At 37.8% G+C, this 20,454-nt stretch overlaps 2 protein-coding genes across 3 annotated transcripts in view; one reads left to right on the top strand and one right to left on the bottom strand.

The window, feature by feature from the left end:
- LOC121738850 (tyrosine-protein kinase Abl) overlaps positions 1-20,454 on the top strand; it is a 107,569-nt gene that overhangs the window by 55,334 nt on the left and 31,781 nt on the right. For both annotated transcript variants that reach the window (XM_042131107.1, XM_042131106.1), the window contains 5 exons: positions 317-415; positions 3,880-4,128; positions 4,750-4,855; positions 5,353-5,530; positions 8,502-8,778. In XM_042131107.1, the coding sequence (XP_041987041.1) occupies positions 317-415; positions 3,880-4,128; positions 4,750-4,855; positions 5,353-5,530; positions 8,502-8,778 (909 nt within the window). The remainder of the gene's footprint in view (positions 1-316; positions 416-3,879; positions 4,129-4,749; positions 4,856-5,352; positions 5,531-8,501; positions 8,779-20,454) is intronic.
- Positions 11,681-19,000, bottom strand: LOC121738854. The gene is made up of 4 exons (XM_042131115.1): positions 18,879-19,000; positions 18,216-18,337; positions 14,555-14,630; positions 11,681-12,163 (listed from the first exon to the last, which is right to left on the bottom strand). The coding sequence occupies exons 1-4, from the start codon at positions 18,946-18,948 to the stop codon at positions 11,958-11,960; spliced, it is 474 nt and encodes a 157-aa protein (XP_041987049.1). The 5' UTR covers positions 18,949-19,000; the 3' UTR covers positions 11,681-11,957.

The raw sequence follows: 20,454 nt of genomic DNA, 5'->3' as shown, positions 1-20,454 counted from the left end.
GTATTTAATGGACATCATTTAAGTTCTTCTAAAATAGTTGATAGAATCTGGCGTTACTTTGCAAAAATCTATTGATTAAGATTCTATTTTTTATTTTATGATGGTGATTAAAAGTAATGGTGTTTTGATTTATGAAGATTAACTTACTTTGTAAAAAACTTATTTGCAATGTAAAAATGGTGCCTCTTTAGCCTAGGCACTTTTCAGATGAAAAGTAGACGGTTAAGAAATACTAGAGCCGTCTTAACTGCCTCACTGCCTCGTTAATGAAAAATGCTATTTAAAATACTCTTTTTAACGTTTTTTTTCCCTTCAGGTACGCGAGTCCGAGTCTAGTCCTGGCCAAAGAAGTATCTCGCTGCGTTACGAGGGTCGCGTATATCATTACCGCATTAATGAGGACACCGACGGAAAGGTATAGTCTCATATTTCTAGATTAAGAGCGGATTTACATGGAAACAGTGGCTGGATAGTATTTTGGCGCTGGATCGGCGCTTTATCTGATGTCCATTCTGCGGTTGTGAACATACATCGCTGGCTTCAGCTGCTGTAGCTATGTAAATCAATGTAACACTGCTAAGGGACCATCCATATCCAGTATGTCACACGATTTTCATGATTTTTAGACCCTCTTGTCACAGGTGGTTACATTTGTGAGACCCCAAAGTGTGACGTGACAAATTAGGCATTTACTCTTAAGGCGCTGTGGTTGTTGCAACTACGTAAAATGGGTTTTTTAAAACACGTTTTTAGTAAAGGAAATGTCATTTTTTAAGTATAAAATAAGTACCCTTTTAAAATTGAGAAAATTTCCTATACGCAAAGGTATATCAGTACACAATTTGAAAAATTCTGCTCGATCGAAAAAAATCGCAAAGATGATTCTTAAAACGCTGTTTTTCATAATTAAATCATTTTATGGCTAAATTACACACTTTCTAGAAAAAACAAAAAATGTAGGTAGTATATGTGTCGTAACCTAACGTAAACGATTTGATATATTTGATTTGTGTAATACTAAAAACAAAAAGTTTTTACTCCTATTTTCTATTATCAAGGCATGCGGCGAGCGCGTAATAGCCACTGTACAAGGCGCGCTGATATGAATGTTATTTTAATGTCTTTAACGTCGATATTCGTACTGATAGACATCGACCTGCTTATTTTAGGGACTACTGGGCCTTAAGCTCTTATCGAAACGAGGCGCGTCTTGACGATGCAAAAAAACAAGATTAAAATGTTGCATGGCGCCGCTTGTCATTTCAAATTTGTTTTGCTGCGTCGTGCCTCTTTGAATTGAATTTGCTTATTGTCACATCACTAAACCAAATAATATTTATTCTATTGAGTGCCCTTGATTATATAATTAATTACTAGTTTTTATTATTCGTAGTCAATTACTAAAAGCTCGAAAAATTGGAAGGTACGCTAATGAAGTAGGTAGGTCTTCAAAATAATTAAGTGCAAGTTGAAAAGTAAAATAAATTATTAGAGTCAGCATTTGAAAGACTTTTTTTAATGAAGAAAATTTGGATTGTCAAATTCATAATGTCAGCTCATTTCTCATACAAACAGAAGTCAAAAGTAACTCTTTTAGCGTTGCTACTTTTACAGTGAACTGATTAACCTACACCCTAAACTGCCCTTACGTAATATCATCCTGTATATAAGACAATATGGCGCTACGTTAACTCATACGAGCTTTCAGAAGCACAATAGTCGTCTGCGATAAGCATTCACCTCTCAAGCTATCGATCTCTCTCCACTAATGGACATGCATATTTCCCGGAAAATATCCAAAGAACTTTGAATTTTGTTCCGGTCACATCTAGGGGTCATACATTACGTAACAGCTTATGGGGGGGAAGGGGGTTCAAATCTGACAAATGACAATATATTTAAAGCTTCTTATGAAAATTACAAAGTTAAAGGTTTTTGCTATTTACATAAGAATGATGGTTGATGTTGTTTCCTTAAACAAAAATAAAATAAAGATAATAAATCAGTTAAGTGCTGGTTAGACGAAGGGTTTTTCTACCTCTAGAGCAAAATTTTCTAAAAAGTGTGACATATGGGGGCAGGGGGTTAAAAATCTCAATTTTGTGTGACGACATGTGGATAGCCTCCGCTGCTAGTATAAAGTTTTAACTGAAAAAAATCCATGGATTCGAGGCTGCTTACGTTTATTTCAGACTATTAAACGAAACTTTAAATTCAGGGGTTCTGATGCTAATCGCAAAGTTTTTTCCAACCTGATATTTCCGCGAATCTTATTTTCGAAATTCTATGGACTCGAGATTGCTTACGTTTATTTCAAGACTATTAAACGTAACGTTAAATGCAGTTGTTCTATTTTTTTTTATTCAGATAGTTCCGCGAATCTTCTTTTCGTAATTCTATGGACTCGAGGCCCGTTAAGTTTATTTCAGACTATTAAACGCAACGTCAAATGCAGTTGTTCTGTTGCTAATTGCGAAGTTTTTTCCAACCTGCTATTTGCGTGAATCGCTCCGTGTTCTGGTGTAAATAGCGATTCAAAAGGGTTAAACTTAAAGTATTGTTCCATATACCACGATTGAATGTTCTCTATGGGTATTCCTTATGAAAGAGAAAGAATCATATTTTGACAAATGCAAACCGATATACGATGAGTGTAAATTTGTCTTCTTCAACTTACTTTGTAAATCTTCGATTTTAACAAAATTAAACCATGTGCTGAATTTGTTGCTTCACTTTATTGTAGAATTTGGTTGTTCTTTAACCTACCTACTTAGTTACAAAAAATCATAATATTATAGTTTCCAACATTGTAATAATTCGCCTTAGTAATGAGTAAGAACCAATGCCACCGATGGAGCTTCAGAGATAAGCCGACACGAGTGTCAGTGAGAGAGCTTAGCACTGAAGCTGCGCTGTTCAGAAATGAAGTTTTTAGCGAGACTAGAAATAGACGCTTACTTATATGACTTATATTCTTTTTTTAAATACGAATTATTCCATTACAAATAAAAAAAAAGTGATCCAAAGCTTTCGTGTAGAGATTTGTAAAACAATAAAATATTGATTTTCATAAAATTCTAGTCAGGGGTTTTTACTAGTAGTTTACTGAACTGATTTGTACCCTCTGTAAATACTAAGAATATAACCCCCTTTTTTGAAGTAGGTTAATAAAAGATTTTTTTTTTTTATTATGAAAGAAGGGGGCAAACGAGCAAACGGGTCACCTGATGGAAAGCAACTTTCGTCGCCCATGGACACTCGCAGCATCAGAAGAGCTGCAGGTGCGTTGCCGGCCTTCTAAGAGGGAATAGGGTAATAGGGGAGGGTAGGGATGGGAAGGGAAAGGAATAGGGGAGGATAGGAAAGGGAATTGGGCCTCCGGTAAACTCACTCACTCAGCGAAACACAGCGCAAGCGCTGTTTCACGCCGGTTTTCTGTGAGAACGTGGTATTTAATATGGATAACATTATCTTCAGGACTAACCTTAACCCAGAAGCACAGATATAACTAAATAGTTTCTACCCGGAACTCGGTGGCGCAAGAGGAGCTCAGAGGCTGTTCACACTGTTGCTACTGCAATTTTTAACATACTTTTACTAGCTTGGGCTGTATGTATCTAACGGAATCTTTGAGCTCGACAGTCTAATTAATTCGAAACTTTGCATACCTACATATTAAGAGCCAATGACAATGCAATCATTTGTTATTGATTTATTTGAATTGTGTTTTTTTAGTTTTTTTTTTTACTATTTTCGTTTTTCCGAAGCCCAAACTGTGCTAAACAAAGGCCTTCACCAATCCCCTTCATTCCTTCCTTCATCCTGACGAGCCACGGTACAAACTGCTTAGCACAAAAGTAATAACCTCTCTTCTTACAGGTGTACGTGACATCGGAGTCCAAATTCGGCACCCTGGCCGAGTTAGTTCATCATCATTCCGTGTTGGGTGACGGTCTGATCACCCAGCTTCTGTACCCGGCGCCGAAGAGGAATAAACCGACTGTCTTTCCCCTGGCGCCGCCTGACGAGTGGGAGATTGACAGGACTGACATCGTCATGAAGCACAAGTTGGGTGGAGGACAGTATGGTGATGTTTACGAGGCGGCGTGGAAGAGATCTAATATGACGGTAAGAAGGCTATTAGTGTCAATTCAGACCGAAACGCGACGCGTAGATGCAATTCTAAATTTGTATGGATTTGACAGACTGCCTGTGGTGTCATGCAAAACTGTTTTAACACAAATTTAGAAATGCACCTACGCGTCACGTTTTGGTCTGAATTTACCCTTAGTATTAATTTATAGGTAAGCCTACGTAATTTGGTCGGATGACGTCAAGAGTCAAGACGTATAGTCAGCAAATATAACGAAATTGCGTTGAATCACCAGTATATTGAAATCAACTTACTTCTTCTAATTATTACAGAAAGTTTTCAATATTAATAACGTTGCATTGCGTCGTAGCAACTATCTATGGCAAAGACTATTGTAGTGGTCAAGTCGATAAGACAAAGCAAAATTTATATGAAACTAGCTGTCCCGGTGAACTTCGTGTCACTTAAAAACCTTCCCTGGACTTCTACGAATATTTTAAGACTAAAATTAGCCCAATCCGTTCAGCCGTTCTCGAGTTTTGCGCTTAGCAACACATTCAGCGACTCATTTTTATATTATAGATACCGTGTCACGACGTTTCTTCTTTACATCTATTTATTTAGTAATCGGTACTAATCCGTACTTATTTCCGAAGGTGGCAGTGAAGACACTCAAAGACGACACAATGGCGCTAAAAGACTTCCTAGAAGAAGCTGCCATCATGAAGGAGATGCGACATCCGAATCTAGTGCAGCTGTTAGGTAATATATTGTATTTTATATTAAATTGCGTTGCTTAGACGGAATCCGTCTAAACAACGCAGCGTTGGGCGACATACCGCTACGCAACGAAGTAATGTGGCCTCGCATTGTGTGTTTATTATTTACGAATAGTTTTTAGGTTCTGAATGTTCTATTGATTTTGTGCATTAATGTCTTATTTTTTGAGGTTTTTCGACTGATGTTTATGTATGACATTTTTATTGGCTAAATATTAACGCTAATCAATAACGCCACCGGATAAATACCTGTCAAAAACCTTGGAAACCTGGACCGTGGAACCAGAGTAAACAGAACTAACGAGTAGGCCGACTCTGAACTCAGTAGAGATCTCGAAATTTATACGTTTAACGTAGTATGTCATATCGGTCGGCGCGAGTATATTCGCCCGTTTGTTTGAAGTCGAGGTACTTCTTAGTTTTGTCTACTCAGGTGGAACTTTGGACGTAAAGATGTTACTGACTCAATAATTCTCCCAGGTGTGTGCACCCGAGAACCGCCATTCTACATCATAACCGAGTTCATGAGTCGAGGCAACTTACTGGACTACCTGCGGACCGGCAACCGGGACAGCATAGACGCAGTGGTGCTGATGTACATGGCCACGCAGATCGCGTCCGGCATGAGCTACCTGGAGAGCCGGTCGTTTATACACAGGTATATTTGATCATATCGAAGGGTTTTCGTGGTTACCTCCTTGGATACCGCCGCACTGTCGATCCTGGCGACAGAGAAGATACAGTGGTGGGAATGTGAGGTGGGTCAACGCACATTAAAAAAAAGAAAAAGGTATATTGATGCAAGCAAGATCACTAGCAAATTCGTTTACCACGCGGGTAAAATGTACGGTAATTTTACGAGATTAAAATCCACCGTTTTCCGGGACTTCAAGTACCTATCTCAGATATAAATTGAGAAGCAAATAATTTTTCGCCAGACTGTAGTGACGCAGTGACGCGAAAGTATAACGATTTTACGTTTACAAAACGCAGTTGGGTTCCAGTTTTTATTTCCAATCATTTGAATATCCATTATAATAAAGTAGAATGTTAAACCTTACTTGCTAAATGTAGCAAAATTTGATGTTTTTAATGCTGCTAAAGCCTTAATACAACAATAATAAAATATAGTATCGGAATCTAAATGTATTAACACCTCCATCGTGGGTATCGCAGACACAATAGATTTTCAATTGTTATGCGACAGCCGGCTGCCGCTTGGAGATTGATGGGTTAATGCTCTAAGTTCTAAGATAATAAAATGGAAACCTAACCTAAACCTTAATGATTCCAGAAACAATGCACAACATATCCTAAGTCCCACAATCTTTGAGCTAACTTTATATTATACTAAACTTGAACCATTAATATAACTTAGAGATTGTATTCTTGAAATGTAAGTGAATCTTAAAACAAAGATTAACGACTGCTACAGAAAGTCTGAGTTGTAAGCTTAAAATGATAGATTTTTTTAAAGAAACACACTTTTTAAACAAAGAGTGATATAATATAACAGAAGTAAACGCCAGAAAAAAAAACAAAATTTGCTGCAAAAGATGTAGATTAACATAACATAATCGCAAAATATAATCCTCAATATTATAATTTAAACTAAATTAGATTTCAAGGCGCTCATTATGCAAGTCGGAAAATCCACAATACAAAAATTTCCAGCTTGGGAAATGCTTAAGCATACTAATTTGTTACAATTTGTTACGAATTAAGACTGCACTACATAGTCGAATCAATGCAATACAACTACAACAACAACAATACAAATACTGGTAAATTTTATTTGTAAAATTGTAGACCCAAATAATATAATATCTATGGGTTTGGTACCCTAATGTTTGTGTTTTATTGATTTTCAGTTTTCAAACAGCAATAGTTAAAACAGCAATTCTAAAATACTTAACATAGCTTAAGTACATTTTAAATGTGTACGTCAAATTATATTTTTTATATCTAATCCATTTTTACCCGATGTAGAAAAAATAAGAAGGAAGGAATACGAATTGCAGCAGATTTTATCCGCTAATATCTCGGATTTTTTCTTGCAATTCAAGCGCAAAATTAGCAGCATTGTGAGACAAATTAAGCGAATTAGTCACCGCTTTGGAGTAATGAAAGTTTTCGTCGTGCAATTATTTATTTGCGGGGCTTTCCTCTCATCCTTACTTTTGCAGGATAATGTATAAGCGATGACGGAATAGGGATGTTGCCAAGGTCAAAGATTAGCAGATTTTTTTTAAATAAAATAAAAATATGACGGTAAAAAATAAGCATTTAAAAAATTTCAGCTTCGTAACTCATGTAATTTTTATTGTTATGAGCCTTTATACTTGGATAGTCAATGGCGTTTTGGGAAGGTTTATCTTATGTGATTTTCGAATTATTATATCTTGTAGAGTTTTTAAGATATCAGAGTCTTTCTTTCACCGATGTTTCTATTTTTGAAAGTTCTTTTAATTTATTTTTTTATGAAATAAGGGGGCAAACTTCCGTCGCCCATGGACACTCGCAGCATCAGAAGAGCTGCAGGTGCGTTGCCGGCCTTTTAAGAGGGAATAGAGTAATAGGGGAGAGTAGGGAAGGGAAGAGAAGGGAATAGGGGAGGGTAGGGAAGGGGTAGGGGATTGAGCCTCCGGTAAACTCACTCACTCGGCGAAACACAGCGCAAGCGCTGTTTCACGCCGGTTTTCTGCGAGAACCTGGTATTTCTCCGGTCGAGCCGGCCCATTCGTGTCGAAGCATGGCTCTCCCACATAAAAATAAGAAAAAACATAGGCAAATAGCATTACCTTGAATATTCGCTATTTCATATTTTGTACCTACCATTCCGTGACGTTTTCGCTGGGTTCCTTTCATAACTGGTAAGTGAGACAGTAATTGTTCTAAGGGCCAGTGCGAAAGTGTATTTGTCACTCTTTCTGTCACTACTATTTGCTTAAATCGATAAACTGATTTTTATAAAGTTTTATAAAAATCAGTTTATCGATTATATGGCTTTGGATTTAAGGCATAGGATAGTAAGCGCAACGAAGTAACAGGCAACATATAGTTTTTTAAAGGTTCCGTACCCAAAAAGTAAATACGGGACCCTATTACTAAGACTTGGATATCTGTCTGTCCAGGCTGTAACTCAAGAACGGTAATTGCTAAAAAGTTGATATTTTTACAGATTATGTATCTGTTGCCGCTATAACAACAAAATTAAATACTATAACAAACTAAATTAAATATTTAAGGGGGGCTCCCATACAACAAACGTGATTTTTTTGCTATTTTTTGTTCGATATAAATGATGACAATAGATAGGCTCCTGAAATATTCACAAAATACTCAATTGTATTTATATTTTAATAATTAATAATAACATTTAAATAAAATAAATAATTGAGGGGGGCTCCGCAAAAATATAATTTTTGGCAATATTTCCTCTATAACGGTACGGAACCCTTCGTGCACGATTCCGACTTGCACTTGGCCAATTAAAAATAAATTCACTATTTGCATAAAAAGTAGTTAAAAATCCTACAGTCGCGTGCACCAATATGTAAAATCGATATGGTATAAAACACTTTTTAAATAGGCAGTTAAACATTTTCATAAATGGATTTTTTAAACAGGGATCTAGCGGCTCGCAACTGCTTGGTAGGAGAGAACCATCTCGTGAAAGTCGCGGACTTTGGTCTGGCGCGGCTGATGCGCGACGACACATACACCGCTCACGCGGGAGCCAAGTTCCCCATCAAGTGGACGGCGCCCGAGGGCTTGGCGTACAACACCTTCAGCACCAAGTCCGATGTCTGGGCGTTCGGGATCCTGCTTTGGGAGATCGCTACGTACGGCCTCTCTCCGTACCCCGGCGTGGACTTGGCGGACGTTTATCACAGGCTTGAGAAGGTGAGTGTCATTTTTTACACGGTGTCAAGTTATAAAGCGCCCGGGGGTTTAGCGTAAATCACCCTCAGCACCAAGTCCGACCTCTGGGCCTTCGGGATTTTACTGTGGGAGATCGCTACTTACGGCCTCTCTCCACATACTGGTGTTGACTTGGCGGAAGAAAGTAAATGTCGAAAGCGGATAAAAATGGTCGTCATGCTTGACATATAGGGAGATCGCAGACGACACACTTTTTGTGTGATCGAGTCTGCGGCGCCCATACAGTCGGCATGGCGCGTAGATTTTCAAAAACGGAAGAAATCGGGATACGAAAGAAACTTTTTCTCCAATGTTCTTCCGGTAAAACTATCAAACTTTAGATTCTTTCGTTTGTCTACTGACGGTCTGCTAGGCTACCAGGGACGTGGTACGAGGGTACGAGCATCCGAATCTCGAAAGGGTTTTAAGACTCTTAGTCTTAACACTCGTACGAGAATGTTGCGTCCTACTCTTACAAACGTGAAATGACGTTGTTAGAGAGTTCATATTATGGTAATCCGTATGTTTTTCCTGATTCGTTTCATAAAAAGAAGTTCTAAAATAGACGCTGGCACTAGCGGGCCTTCGTTTATTATTATCTAAAAATCCGAATTTAAGAAAATCGCCTCTTATTTATTAGGGAATGGTATTGATTGTTTACTTTCGTTTTTTTCTAATTACGCTCAAGAAGTATTTATTTTGTCTTTTACAGATGTATTTTTATCTGTAAAAGACAAAATAAAAACTTCTTAATTATTTTGCTGAGTCCGAAACGTGAGTGTATTTTGTTAACAGATAGACAATGTTTTGTCTATTATAAACATTGTATTTGTTGTCTAATGAAACATCATTAGACAACAAATACAATGTTTATAATACAATGTTTAAAACACAATGTTTAAAAACAAATACAATTTTTAAAATTGCCCTCCTCTTTGTTGATCCATGATGGATAATAATGATTATGAAGAAGCTGTCTATATATAGCTTGCAGAATTTGCTTGCTTGTGACCAATACAAGCGATCGACGACGATCCTGCAAGCTATGCTAGGCATACAAACGTAGCATCTCAATATTATCATTAGAAATAAATTTTCTGCCAGTACTAATGGCTTCTTTTCGCCGTTGGCCGAACATGGATAATCATGCTTTTCTTTTCCTTTATTTTAAGCTTTCTATTACATGCACAATCGAATTATTTGGTCAACTATACAGAGTGTAACAAAAATAAGTGATAATAATTTAGGGTTTTTATTATGTGGCCCTTATGTAGAAGTGTTCACTGTGAAAGTAGCAGCGCTGTATTTTTTTCTTGTGATTTGTATGGGCAAGCGCCCCAGCGTCATGAATTTTCCAATACAAAAGTAGAAAAAAGAGTCTCTTTCTATGCTGCTACTTTTACATCGAACTCTATTGTCTATGTAGATATGCCGTATACGCCATAAAGTATTATGACTTAGTTTTGTTACACCCTGTAGATGCATATTATAATCCTCTACAGTCTGTAGAGTCTACAAGTTCGCGATAGCTTGTATTATCCATAATAGGCAAACGCAGGGACGACGTATAAAACTCAACTATTTAAAGCTTAACAGTTGTAAGCAAAGGAATTGTATGAATGTTTCTACTTTCTGTAAACAAGTTAATTTCACGCGTCGCGTTTCAAAATAACTGAGTTGTTAAAAGTTTAACGTGTGAAAATCGCGTACATTGTTTTTTAAACATTATGTAATTGCTTGACGCTTTGTCGTAACTCGTAACATGCGACCGGATAAGTTAGGGCTACATTACATTTAAACGACTCACAGAACATGTACTCTATTCTTTTCATCTAACTTGTCAGCGCTACTAGTTTCACAGTGATCAGTGAACTACTTACAAGAGACACTTGCATACCCTTAAGTAGCCTGTATAATAATTAAAAAAAAAGAAATACGATGTACACAGTGCTCAAATGCAACCAGCCGGTTTAGCTCTCTTGCCAGCCAAAGATAATATTATACATACTTGTATAGATACTTGGTACAATATACATAACTGGCTGTTCCCCGCGGTGTTACCCGCGGTTTAAGTGATATATCATAAAAGACTATGAAAAGTACCAATAATAGGGTCAAAACGGGACGACACAATATGGTTCTATAACGGTTTATGGTAGTGGTGATGATTAAGATGAAGGTAATTTGCATAGTAGCATAATATGCTTTCCGCTCTTAAAACAACGTCGAAACTCCCAAACTTGTATTAATAATGAGTCAGGAGTTCTCACAGCACCTTCCGAACCATGGTATACCTTTGTGCAAAATCTTACTTGTTGGTAGTGAAGTGAATGCTTAGAATACTGCTCACGAAACCGAAGTCACCACATATTTTCATATAAATTTTGAGGAGTTCCCTCGATTACTTATGGATCTCTTCATCAGGTCACCACTTTTATGAATATGGTACCAAATTGGAATGATAACCTATACACCAAAAGAAAAATTTTGAAAATCGGTTCACAAACGGCGGAGTAATCGTTGAAGATAAAAAAAAACGAACATAACACCTCCATTTCGAAAGTCGGTTAAATTGTAGCCTATGTGTTATTCTGATGTATAAGCTATATTATTGTAAAGTTTCATTAAAATCCGTTCTGTAGTTTTTGCGTGAAAGAGTAGCAAACATCCTTACATCCAAACAAAGTTTCGCCTTTATAATATTAGTAAGATAGGATTCATATAGATAGAATATACAGACAATTTGACTCTAAAAACATAATCGTCGCACGGTCACGTAAAAGGGTAAGTATATTGAAATCTAACTGACCGTATATCATATTATATTTTGAAAAGACAAAAAAAATATTAAAGACAACAGTATATTATTCTATTCTATCTCAATTTATTTTTCCATACTAAAAGCTTCTACACGATTTGCATTTACATTGCTTCAATCAATTCCAGAAACAGAAATAAATTTTAATAACCACATTTTACAAGTATTTTTGATCATCTTTTATCTTATTTTTAGGCTCATTCGGATTTGCTAATACGCACCAAAATTTCAATAAAAACTGTCAAAATATAGATGCGACAATACTTTCTGCTGGTCTAATCCCGCGTGCACAAGCTAATCCACGTGACACTAAAAAGGGTCACAGTTTTTGCCTAACTTTGGTTTAGCATTTCTCAGCGTCAGAACACAAATGTGACCGACATAACGTGCATTGTGGCCTAGTGACAGCTATCTTCGAGAAAATCTCCGACGTATAAAGCTCCTTGCTCAGTTTGCCGCACATCGAATAGGACACGGTCTTCTTGGGGAAGTCCTTGGCTGGGACACACGTGCGAGCGCGCACTGGACCGATCTCTTGGCCGGTTTCCACTGAAATTTAAGAGAATTCGCTTGAATACAAAGTGAGGTGAAGGTTTTTTTGATCATAAAAGTTCAGCGGTGGGTGCCAGGTTTCTTATATTAATGCGTCGTCTTAAAATATTATTGTCTTGGGTTTAAAACTTAATATTGTATATGTTTATAATCATTGGTGCTCTTAGACATTAATAAAGACATGTATTTGTCTGTCGTTGGACTTTTCTAATATGCCAAACAAAGCCAAGCTGATCTTGTGTAGTTTTCGCTGTGAAAATAAGTTTATTTATTAAAGAGGTAGGTAAATAAGTTTGAAATGTGATAGATTGTAGAGGTAATATCAGATATTGTATATTATGACTTAGCCAAAACCATTAATCTAATTAACAGGCGAAAAATATAAATTAGAGAGGTGATATCGGATATTATTGTATATTATGGCTTAGCCAAAAACACTAGTCTAAATAACAGACGAAAAATAGAAAAGAGAGTGATGATATCAGATATTATGATTAAGCGAAAAACACAAGTCTAAACAAACGAAAGAAAAATAGAAACTACGTTTTGTTTTTATTTTGGACTGTTATATCTCTTCGAAATCCTCAGACAAATTTTATGATCTAAGGCCCTAATCATCCCTAATGTAACTAAGCTAAGTACCCCAAATAGGCTCAGATATTATGTTTATACAGGTGTAACAAAACTAAATGATGATGATGAACGGTGTGTTATGTGTATGAGTCTCCTATTTGAAAGTGTTCGTTGTAAAAAGTAGCGTAACTTTTTTAAACTATTGTATGGAAAAATCTATAACGCACCCATACAAATCACAAAAAAATGTTCTTTAAGCGCTGCTACTTTTACAGTGAATCCTATATAAGAGACACATACAAACAAAATTACGTCTAACAACTTTCCAACAAATTTAATGAGCAAACTTTAAGCTTTCTGAACAAGGTAATATATCAAGGATTACGTTAAGGTACTATAGGATAGGAAACGTCAGAAAACTTTTAATATGATCGAAGTTTAGTAATGGCGAGAAAATATTATAACGTTTAAAGGCTGTTTAGGATTTTGTTAACGGAATAAAGTTATGTTAAAGTTGGAGAAACTTAAGTAAAGAGTTTGTCTACGTGACTTTTAACCTAAATCTTTCGTAGTGTTTAAATTACTCCTATTCGTAATAATATTAATAATGCTATAATATTATCCTCTATAACCTCCCCCCCCCTTAGTTTTCCGCGATAAACGAATTATATGCACGTAGGTTGCAATATTCATACTAATAATAAATATATAATAAATGCGAAAGTGTGTCTGTCTGTCTGTTACCGCTTTACGCTGAAATTTGGTATAGAGATACTTTGAATCCCGGTAAAGGACATAGGATATTTTTAATCCCGGAAAATATTTACAGTTCCGACACGATAAACGAATTTTGTCTAAAAATAATTGTTTCCCCCAAAATATGTCTGTGGTACCCACATTAATCGAAATTGTTTCCACGTTTCACTTAACATTGTAATTGTCGATCCATTTGCCAAATGTGCCAAAGAACATTGCAACGAAAAGCTCGGGGATCGCACGCCATTTTCTAATACGACTCCTATTGAGTATTGACATATCCACGGAAACATGTCGATTTTTGTACTTACGTTTATTCTGTAAATATCGACAATGTTTATTGGTTTATACCAGTGTTTTTCAACCTTTTTTGTTATGCGACCATGATGGTGTGAAAAAATATTTCGCGACCCCCCATCGTTTGTTTGTCATCGTTTGTTTATATATAAACATACAGTATACATAATATTGTATGTTTATGAATATTATATTCTTTTGTCAAAAAATATAATCTAATTAACTTTTAATCTTTTTCATATTTTGTACTGAAATTGTTATCTCGATTCTCGACCTTCTCGACTCTCTTATGTTATTCAGACTACACTGTCTATTCAAAGTTGCCGATAAAAAGGCATTTATATGCCCAAAACATCAGTAACTATCTCTCATAGAAAATATCAAAATAACTTTTTAGTAATTTATAGACTTAGGACCCTTCGACGGGAAGACTTCGATATCAGTCTGTCCGTCTGTCTTCTCCAGGGTGTATCTCGAGAACCGCAATAGCTAGACTTCTGAAATTTTCAAAGAATGTGTAGGTATATCTGTTGCTGCTATAACAACAAATACTAAAAACACGTTGTTAGTAGGGTAAAACACGTTATAAATGTACATTCATTGACCATACAAAACATTTCAAAAACTAGCGGTACTACAGAACCCTATTTTATTACGGTTTTTTGCCTACTTTCGCTCTATAACGGTACAGAACCCTTCGTGCGCGAGTCCGACTCGCACGTGGCCGATTTTTTACCAAAAAAAAAAAAGTAATTTACATACCCAGCTTAGCCGACTCCGCAGTGACCACGATGCAAATAAAGTCCATTCCTGGGATGTAGCAATCGATATTTGGTATCTGCGGTCAAAGTTAATTTAGTCTGGTTAGCTCCACATAATTAATTAATAGTAACTATGGTTTATTTAATTAACTATAGTTAATTAATAATGCACTGATACTAGGCGTATCGTGTTTCGAATATCGATCGAGGCTGTTTTAGGTAATCGTCAAGTAAATTAAATATTAGGGCAACAGCCAACACGTGGGATCGTTAATCTAAAACAGTGTTTTTCAATCTTTTTAGAGCTCCGTAGTCAACAAGGAACTCTTATAGTGTCGGCTGTCCGTCCGTCTGCCTGTCCGTCTGTCTGTCTGTCCGCGGTTTTGCTCAGAGACTATTGGAGTTAGGACCTACAAAGCTGTAATTTGGCATGAATGCACAAATTAATGGTGCCGACAAAATGGTACATGAAATCTTAAAAATATATATTTTTTCATTTTATTATACCTTCCCTACACATCAAGCGGGGATAATTTTTTTTTCGCGTCCACCCCATCGTGTGGGGTGTCGTTGGATAGGTTTTTAAAAATTTTATGAGTATTAATAGGTCATTTTCCGATTTAGGGATCCGTTTGTAAATGTTTTAAAGTGGAAAAATCGTTAGAGTACCAGCTAAGCAGGTGCTTCTGGAAATGTGAAAAAATTCACGGGAGTAGGAAATATGCTGAATTTAAAAGGAAAACTATCACGGCTAAGAAGACTTTATAGGTTTTTCAGTTATAGTCGATCAACTAAAAAAATGTATTCGACGAAGTATAAAAGAACTTTTCGTTTAAATTCCTTTGAACGTGACTGAGATGATGTTGTTAGTAGTGTTAAACACGTTATAAATTGTACATTCAGTGACCATACAAAAATTATCAAAAACTAGCGGTACCACGGAACCCTATATTGCGCGTGGCCCGACACGCAATTGACCGGTTTTTTATGATGCAACCCCGGTGAAAAAATTGTATGCGCTTAGTCCTAATATCTGTCAAGCGAAATTTACAACGTACCGACACGTTGCTTAACTATTTTTTTTAATTTATTTATTTATTTAACTCAGGCATCTTGGCCCATATTATAAAATATACCTTATAGACTAACATACATACAATTATACTAAAAACTAACACTAACACTAAAACACTAAACACGTATTGTCTGCGACGTGGGGCGCGACGTGTTCGGAAGTCGTCCTCGGAACCTCCTGTAGACGACTCCAATCGGCCAGAACTCCTCCTTCTCGAAGGTCGGTAGATGGTGCGTCGGGACTCTCACCACAAAGGAACTAAAATTCACTTTGTGGCGGGACTCCAAGCGCTCGACCCTCAAGACGAAGTGGGTCTTGCTTCTGATGTAGTCCACGACCTGCTCGACCGTCGTGGACCAGTGCAGCCTGGACACGTACAGTGGCGTCGCGGGAGTCTCACGCCGCAACAGCTGCTCGGGTCCTTCGGGTGCGGTGCCGCGATGGTTGCGGACGACGGGTTTCTTCTTCTTCCTCTCCACTCTTATAAACCCACGCACCACGTCGGCGAGTGACAAACAAGGCATCAGGTGACCTACATATTGAATTACCACTCTTTAATTGTGATAATTCATTACGTAGATCGTTGATCGTAGACTCCGATGTCTGCAGTCTACCTCGAACTTCGACCAACTCTTCTTTCAGGAATCTGATGTCCTTTAAGAGGGTGACGACGTCGACGTGGTCCAGCGTCACGGGCGGCAGCTTGTGCAGTTTTTTCGCCACAAAAGCCGGCACCTCATCCGGATCCGTCTGCTTCAGCAAGGATATTATATCCTACACGCTTCTTTCTGTTCCATCCCTCCGTCGCGATGGCATATTCGCGCTCTGGCCGAGCGTCTCGTAGAGCAAATGCTTCCCCTGGCAAATCTCCTCGCTGGTGAAGGAGGACTTGCAGATCTGCATTATGCTAACCTCGTCCATTGTGTCGATGGCGTGCTGGATAAACGCCAGCAACTCATTCGCCACGAGCGCCATGGTGACGTACAGCGGCAATCAGCCGCGCGATTCGCGAAAATAATATTAACTGTCCCGGCAAATGTTGTTTTGCCATAAAATGATTTTCCCTGTTTTTCCTGCTTTTCTCTAGAAGTTTTTTCTGTTTTTTTTCTATAGACCTCACGGAGCCCGAGACCTTTCCAACGAATGCAAACCCGTGGAAATCGGTTCGTGCGTTCTGGAGTTATAGCGTCAGGAAGGAAAACCCGACTTATTTTTATATATTAGATAATGATTAATAAAATATATCGATAGTATACCTATCATGTTACTTACAACTCAAGCACATAGCTCGAGGGAAAATCAAACAGGATGCAGAACGTAACTCAGTTAAGCTTTACACTAAGAACTATAAGTTACTAAGTTGAGGAAATTGCATCAATAGGATCTCTGGCTTTGAAGCCGGCCGCCTCCAGCGAAATGTTGCTGATAAAGTTAGCTGAGTCTTAAATCGTTTACATTGATGAAACTTTAACTATTCCTATCGCCTTACCAGAGTTAGAATTAAACCGGCCCTACGTGCCTACATGTCGATTGTCGATACATCCTTCAATAATCAATTATAATGACATGCACTGATACACAAGGATAGAGAGAGAAAGAGAGAGACAGACAGATTGCAAACTTGCACAACTCTGTTTTCGTCGGGGGTTAAGAACTAGGAAGAGAAATTAGTCTGTATCAGTAAATGTAAAGAGTGCACTTAACAGAACTAAGTGTTAAGAAAGGGTTTTCCAATAGGGACTTGACAATTTTGAATTTAGCTTGTGGACGCCCCCGTTCACTTAACATCAAACTATCACTGTCAGTTTATTCAGTAGACAACATTTTTATCATGGTGAAGTACACGAACGAACAACGTCTGCAAATCTTAATTAAGAAATTTAAAAAAACCCCCGCCAAACAACTTTAAAAAGTAATGAAATAATATATTTTACTGACTTTAAGTTTAAATAATTCCTAAGTGTAAAGTGATATTTTAGTCCACAATTGTTGTCACGGTGTGTATTCAAGCCCTTAGCCCTTATTGGAAATGTCCTTACCTTAGGGCGTGTATGTGTCCTTACTCCCTTATATAGAGTTCACTGTAAAAGTAGCAGTGCTGAAAGAGTTTTCATGATGCTCGGGCGGCCCATACAAATCACAAAAAAATGTTCTTTCAGCGCTGCTACTTTCACAGTGAACTCTATGTACATACATATAAGAGACACATACATACCTAAAAAAATGATCACTTACGGCCCTTCCACACGACGTTTTTTTACGATCGTATCGTATCGATACAAACGCAAGTTGAACGCTCAGCAAACGCAAGGAAGCCGACACGTTTTAAAATTTATATCTGCCAAAACGCGATGAAAACGCGCAGAAGACGAGCGCTGAGCACGTCAGAAACGCGCTTCGTCAATGCGCAAAAAATACGTCGTGTGGAAAGGCCCTTAATTTTGTTACACTTGCACTCTGTAGAACTTAGGCCTGAAAGCCTTTATGGCTCACGCATATCTTAGTTATATCAAGCCCAGCCGATAGATCACGTCTAACTTCGACTTGACATAACCCGACCAACAGCAGATCCGCCATATTTACATACTGTTATATTGGCGTAGTCCGGATGATCGGGGTCCCAGCAGCCCGGATGATCGAAAGACATACAGTTGTAGCACTGTATTCCTTTTGCTGTTTTCTTCATCTTGGGTTTCTTCGCTTTCGCGCCTTCAATGAAAATAATTTCCATTTGTCGTTACAATAATAATAAGTAGGCTAAAACTAATCAAACATAAATAAAGCATAACGTAATAATTCTGTCTAGCTTTTTGTCTCTAGACAGGAATGTTAGCAAAAACAGCTTGTTGCGGTGGTAATACTCGACATATTAATATTTCATTTCAGTTGAAATGTTCATATACAGGTTGTTTTGTAAATAGTGGCACGGAATAATATCATGCGGCATTTATACGAAGTGGCGGCCGCGGTGCCTGTAGCTCACTTTCAAACACCACTTTACTAAATTAATATGACATCACAAAGTTCATGAAATTATAAATACTGCCCTGAACTCGCTACCGGAAACTTTTCGTATATACCGATTGAAACAAAAAGTACGTCACCCGGCACTGTATGCAAACGAATTCACAATTCAAATGTTTGTTTTAGTCAGGTTACGTTTGCTTTTATGATTCGGCGAATCTAAAACTACACAGAAAAATTTCATTCACGTCCCAACATTTGCTTTTAACGCTCGAAATAAACTTACCATTTACGGCAATGCAGATACATAAAAGACAGAGAGCCGTCAGCACTGTGCGTTTTAAACTGAACAACATTTTTAAGATGACCACAGAACGCGTTTCCAACGCTGCAACACAACTGGTGGATTTCCGCACCGGTCAAGTTTATAATCCATTCGAAAACAATAACGAGTGTTTTGGTTACGTCACAACATATACATGGTGTTTGAGAATTCAAGTGAAAATAAAGTTGTACAATAATATGAAGAGTTTAAAATTCAATAAGGGTCGGGTTTCTTTTCTCATAACTTGTATTTAAATTGTATCGGTCAGTTCACAAGGCAGAGGTGTTTTTAAATAAGCTATTCAAAATTAACACAAGCAGCCTAACGCCGACCGGCGACCGCGCTAGTGACAGGTCTGTAAATTCAACGTGTAGTGTCTGAATTAAGTTCAGTAGGTACATTTCTAAAGAGCCCCGGAGACGATCAAGCGGTTTGATTCAAACCTTACGTGTTTGATGCAACCGTTTGATGTCGGTTTGAACGGTTTGTCCAACGACACTGCGCAGTTTCATTCAATACGCGCTGTCGAGTACACGTCTTGTGATGCAGAAGATGCTCTAGATTCTAGAACGAGAATCGCGATTTTCTTATCTTATGTTTATAACGTTAATGTCCTCTGTCAGAAGATAAAAAAAGATTACGTGGGAGAGTCATGCTTCTGCACGAATGGGCCGGCTCGACCGAAGAAATACCACGTTCTCACAGAAAACCGGCGTGAAACAGCGCTTGCGCTGTGTTTCGCCGAGTGAGTGGTTACGATGAATAGGTTAGGGGATTGGGCCTCCGGTATACTCAATACCGGAGGCCCAATCCCCTAACCTATTCCCTTCCCTAGTCTCCCCTATTCCCTTCCCATCCCTACCCTCCCCTATTACCCTATTCCCTCTTAAAAGGCCTGCAACGCACCTGCAGCTCTTCTGATGCTGCGAGTGTCCATGGGCGACGGAAGTTGCTTTCCATCAGGTGACCCGTTTGCTCGTTTGCCCCCTTATTTCATTAAAAAAAAGACTGGTCCAAAGAATGGTATGGACTATGGACTAACATAATATCGTTTTGCCCACGAACATCTACAGAATTCTTTTTTTCTTCTTCATAATCCAGCACTAAACTAAGCCGGGATTGATCAAACCTTCAAACGCGTCGGAACACGATCAAACGGCGCGTCAAACACAACGAAAATATGAAATTTCATCAAACAAGCTTCCAACACGTAAATGTTTGACAAACCGTTCAAACTAGCTTTGTAAACTACGAATAATAAAAACTAAGGAATCGTAACTCTCATACTATTACCGTTTTAAATTTGGTTCCTTTTGATCTGTCATGTAACGTCAGCCTAGTACCGCTCAAGGTCACCTAAATATTGCAAATGTATTGAAATGTGTACATATGGTACACTTTTTTGACAAGTATTGTGGAGCATGTTTTTTGACGGAGTTACTTTTCCTTAGCTTTTATTATTCGTAGTTTGTAAACGATCAAATCGGTTTGAGTCAAACCAAAATTTACGTGTTTGAGTCAAACCGTTTGATCGTCT

This window comes from Aricia agestis, chromosome Z (genome assembly GCF_905147365.1).
Source record: "Aricia agestis chromosome Z, ilAriAges1.1, whole genome shotgun sequence".
Taxonomy (NCBI): domain Eukaryota; kingdom Metazoa; phylum Arthropoda; class Insecta; order Lepidoptera; family Lycaenidae; genus Aricia; species Aricia agestis.
The sequence above is the reverse complement of the archived record's forward strand: the minus strand, read 5'-3'. Positions and strand labels throughout refer to the sequence as shown.

Bases quoted from the DNA above. Each gene is read 5' to 3' on its own strand.
- LOC121738854 (XM_042131115.1), bottom strand. From the start codon at position 18,948: ATGTTGTTCAGTTTAAAACGCACAGTGCTGACGGCTCTCTGTCTTTTA. The intron at 14,631-18,215 runs GTATGTAAATAT...CTTTGACCGCAG, and splicing joins CGGACTACGCCAATATAACA to ATACCAAATATCGATTGCTA. The intron at 12,164-14,554 runs GTATGTAAATTA...CTTAAATTTCAG, and splicing joins TGCGGAGTCGGCTAAGCTGG to TGGAAACCGGCCAAGAGATC.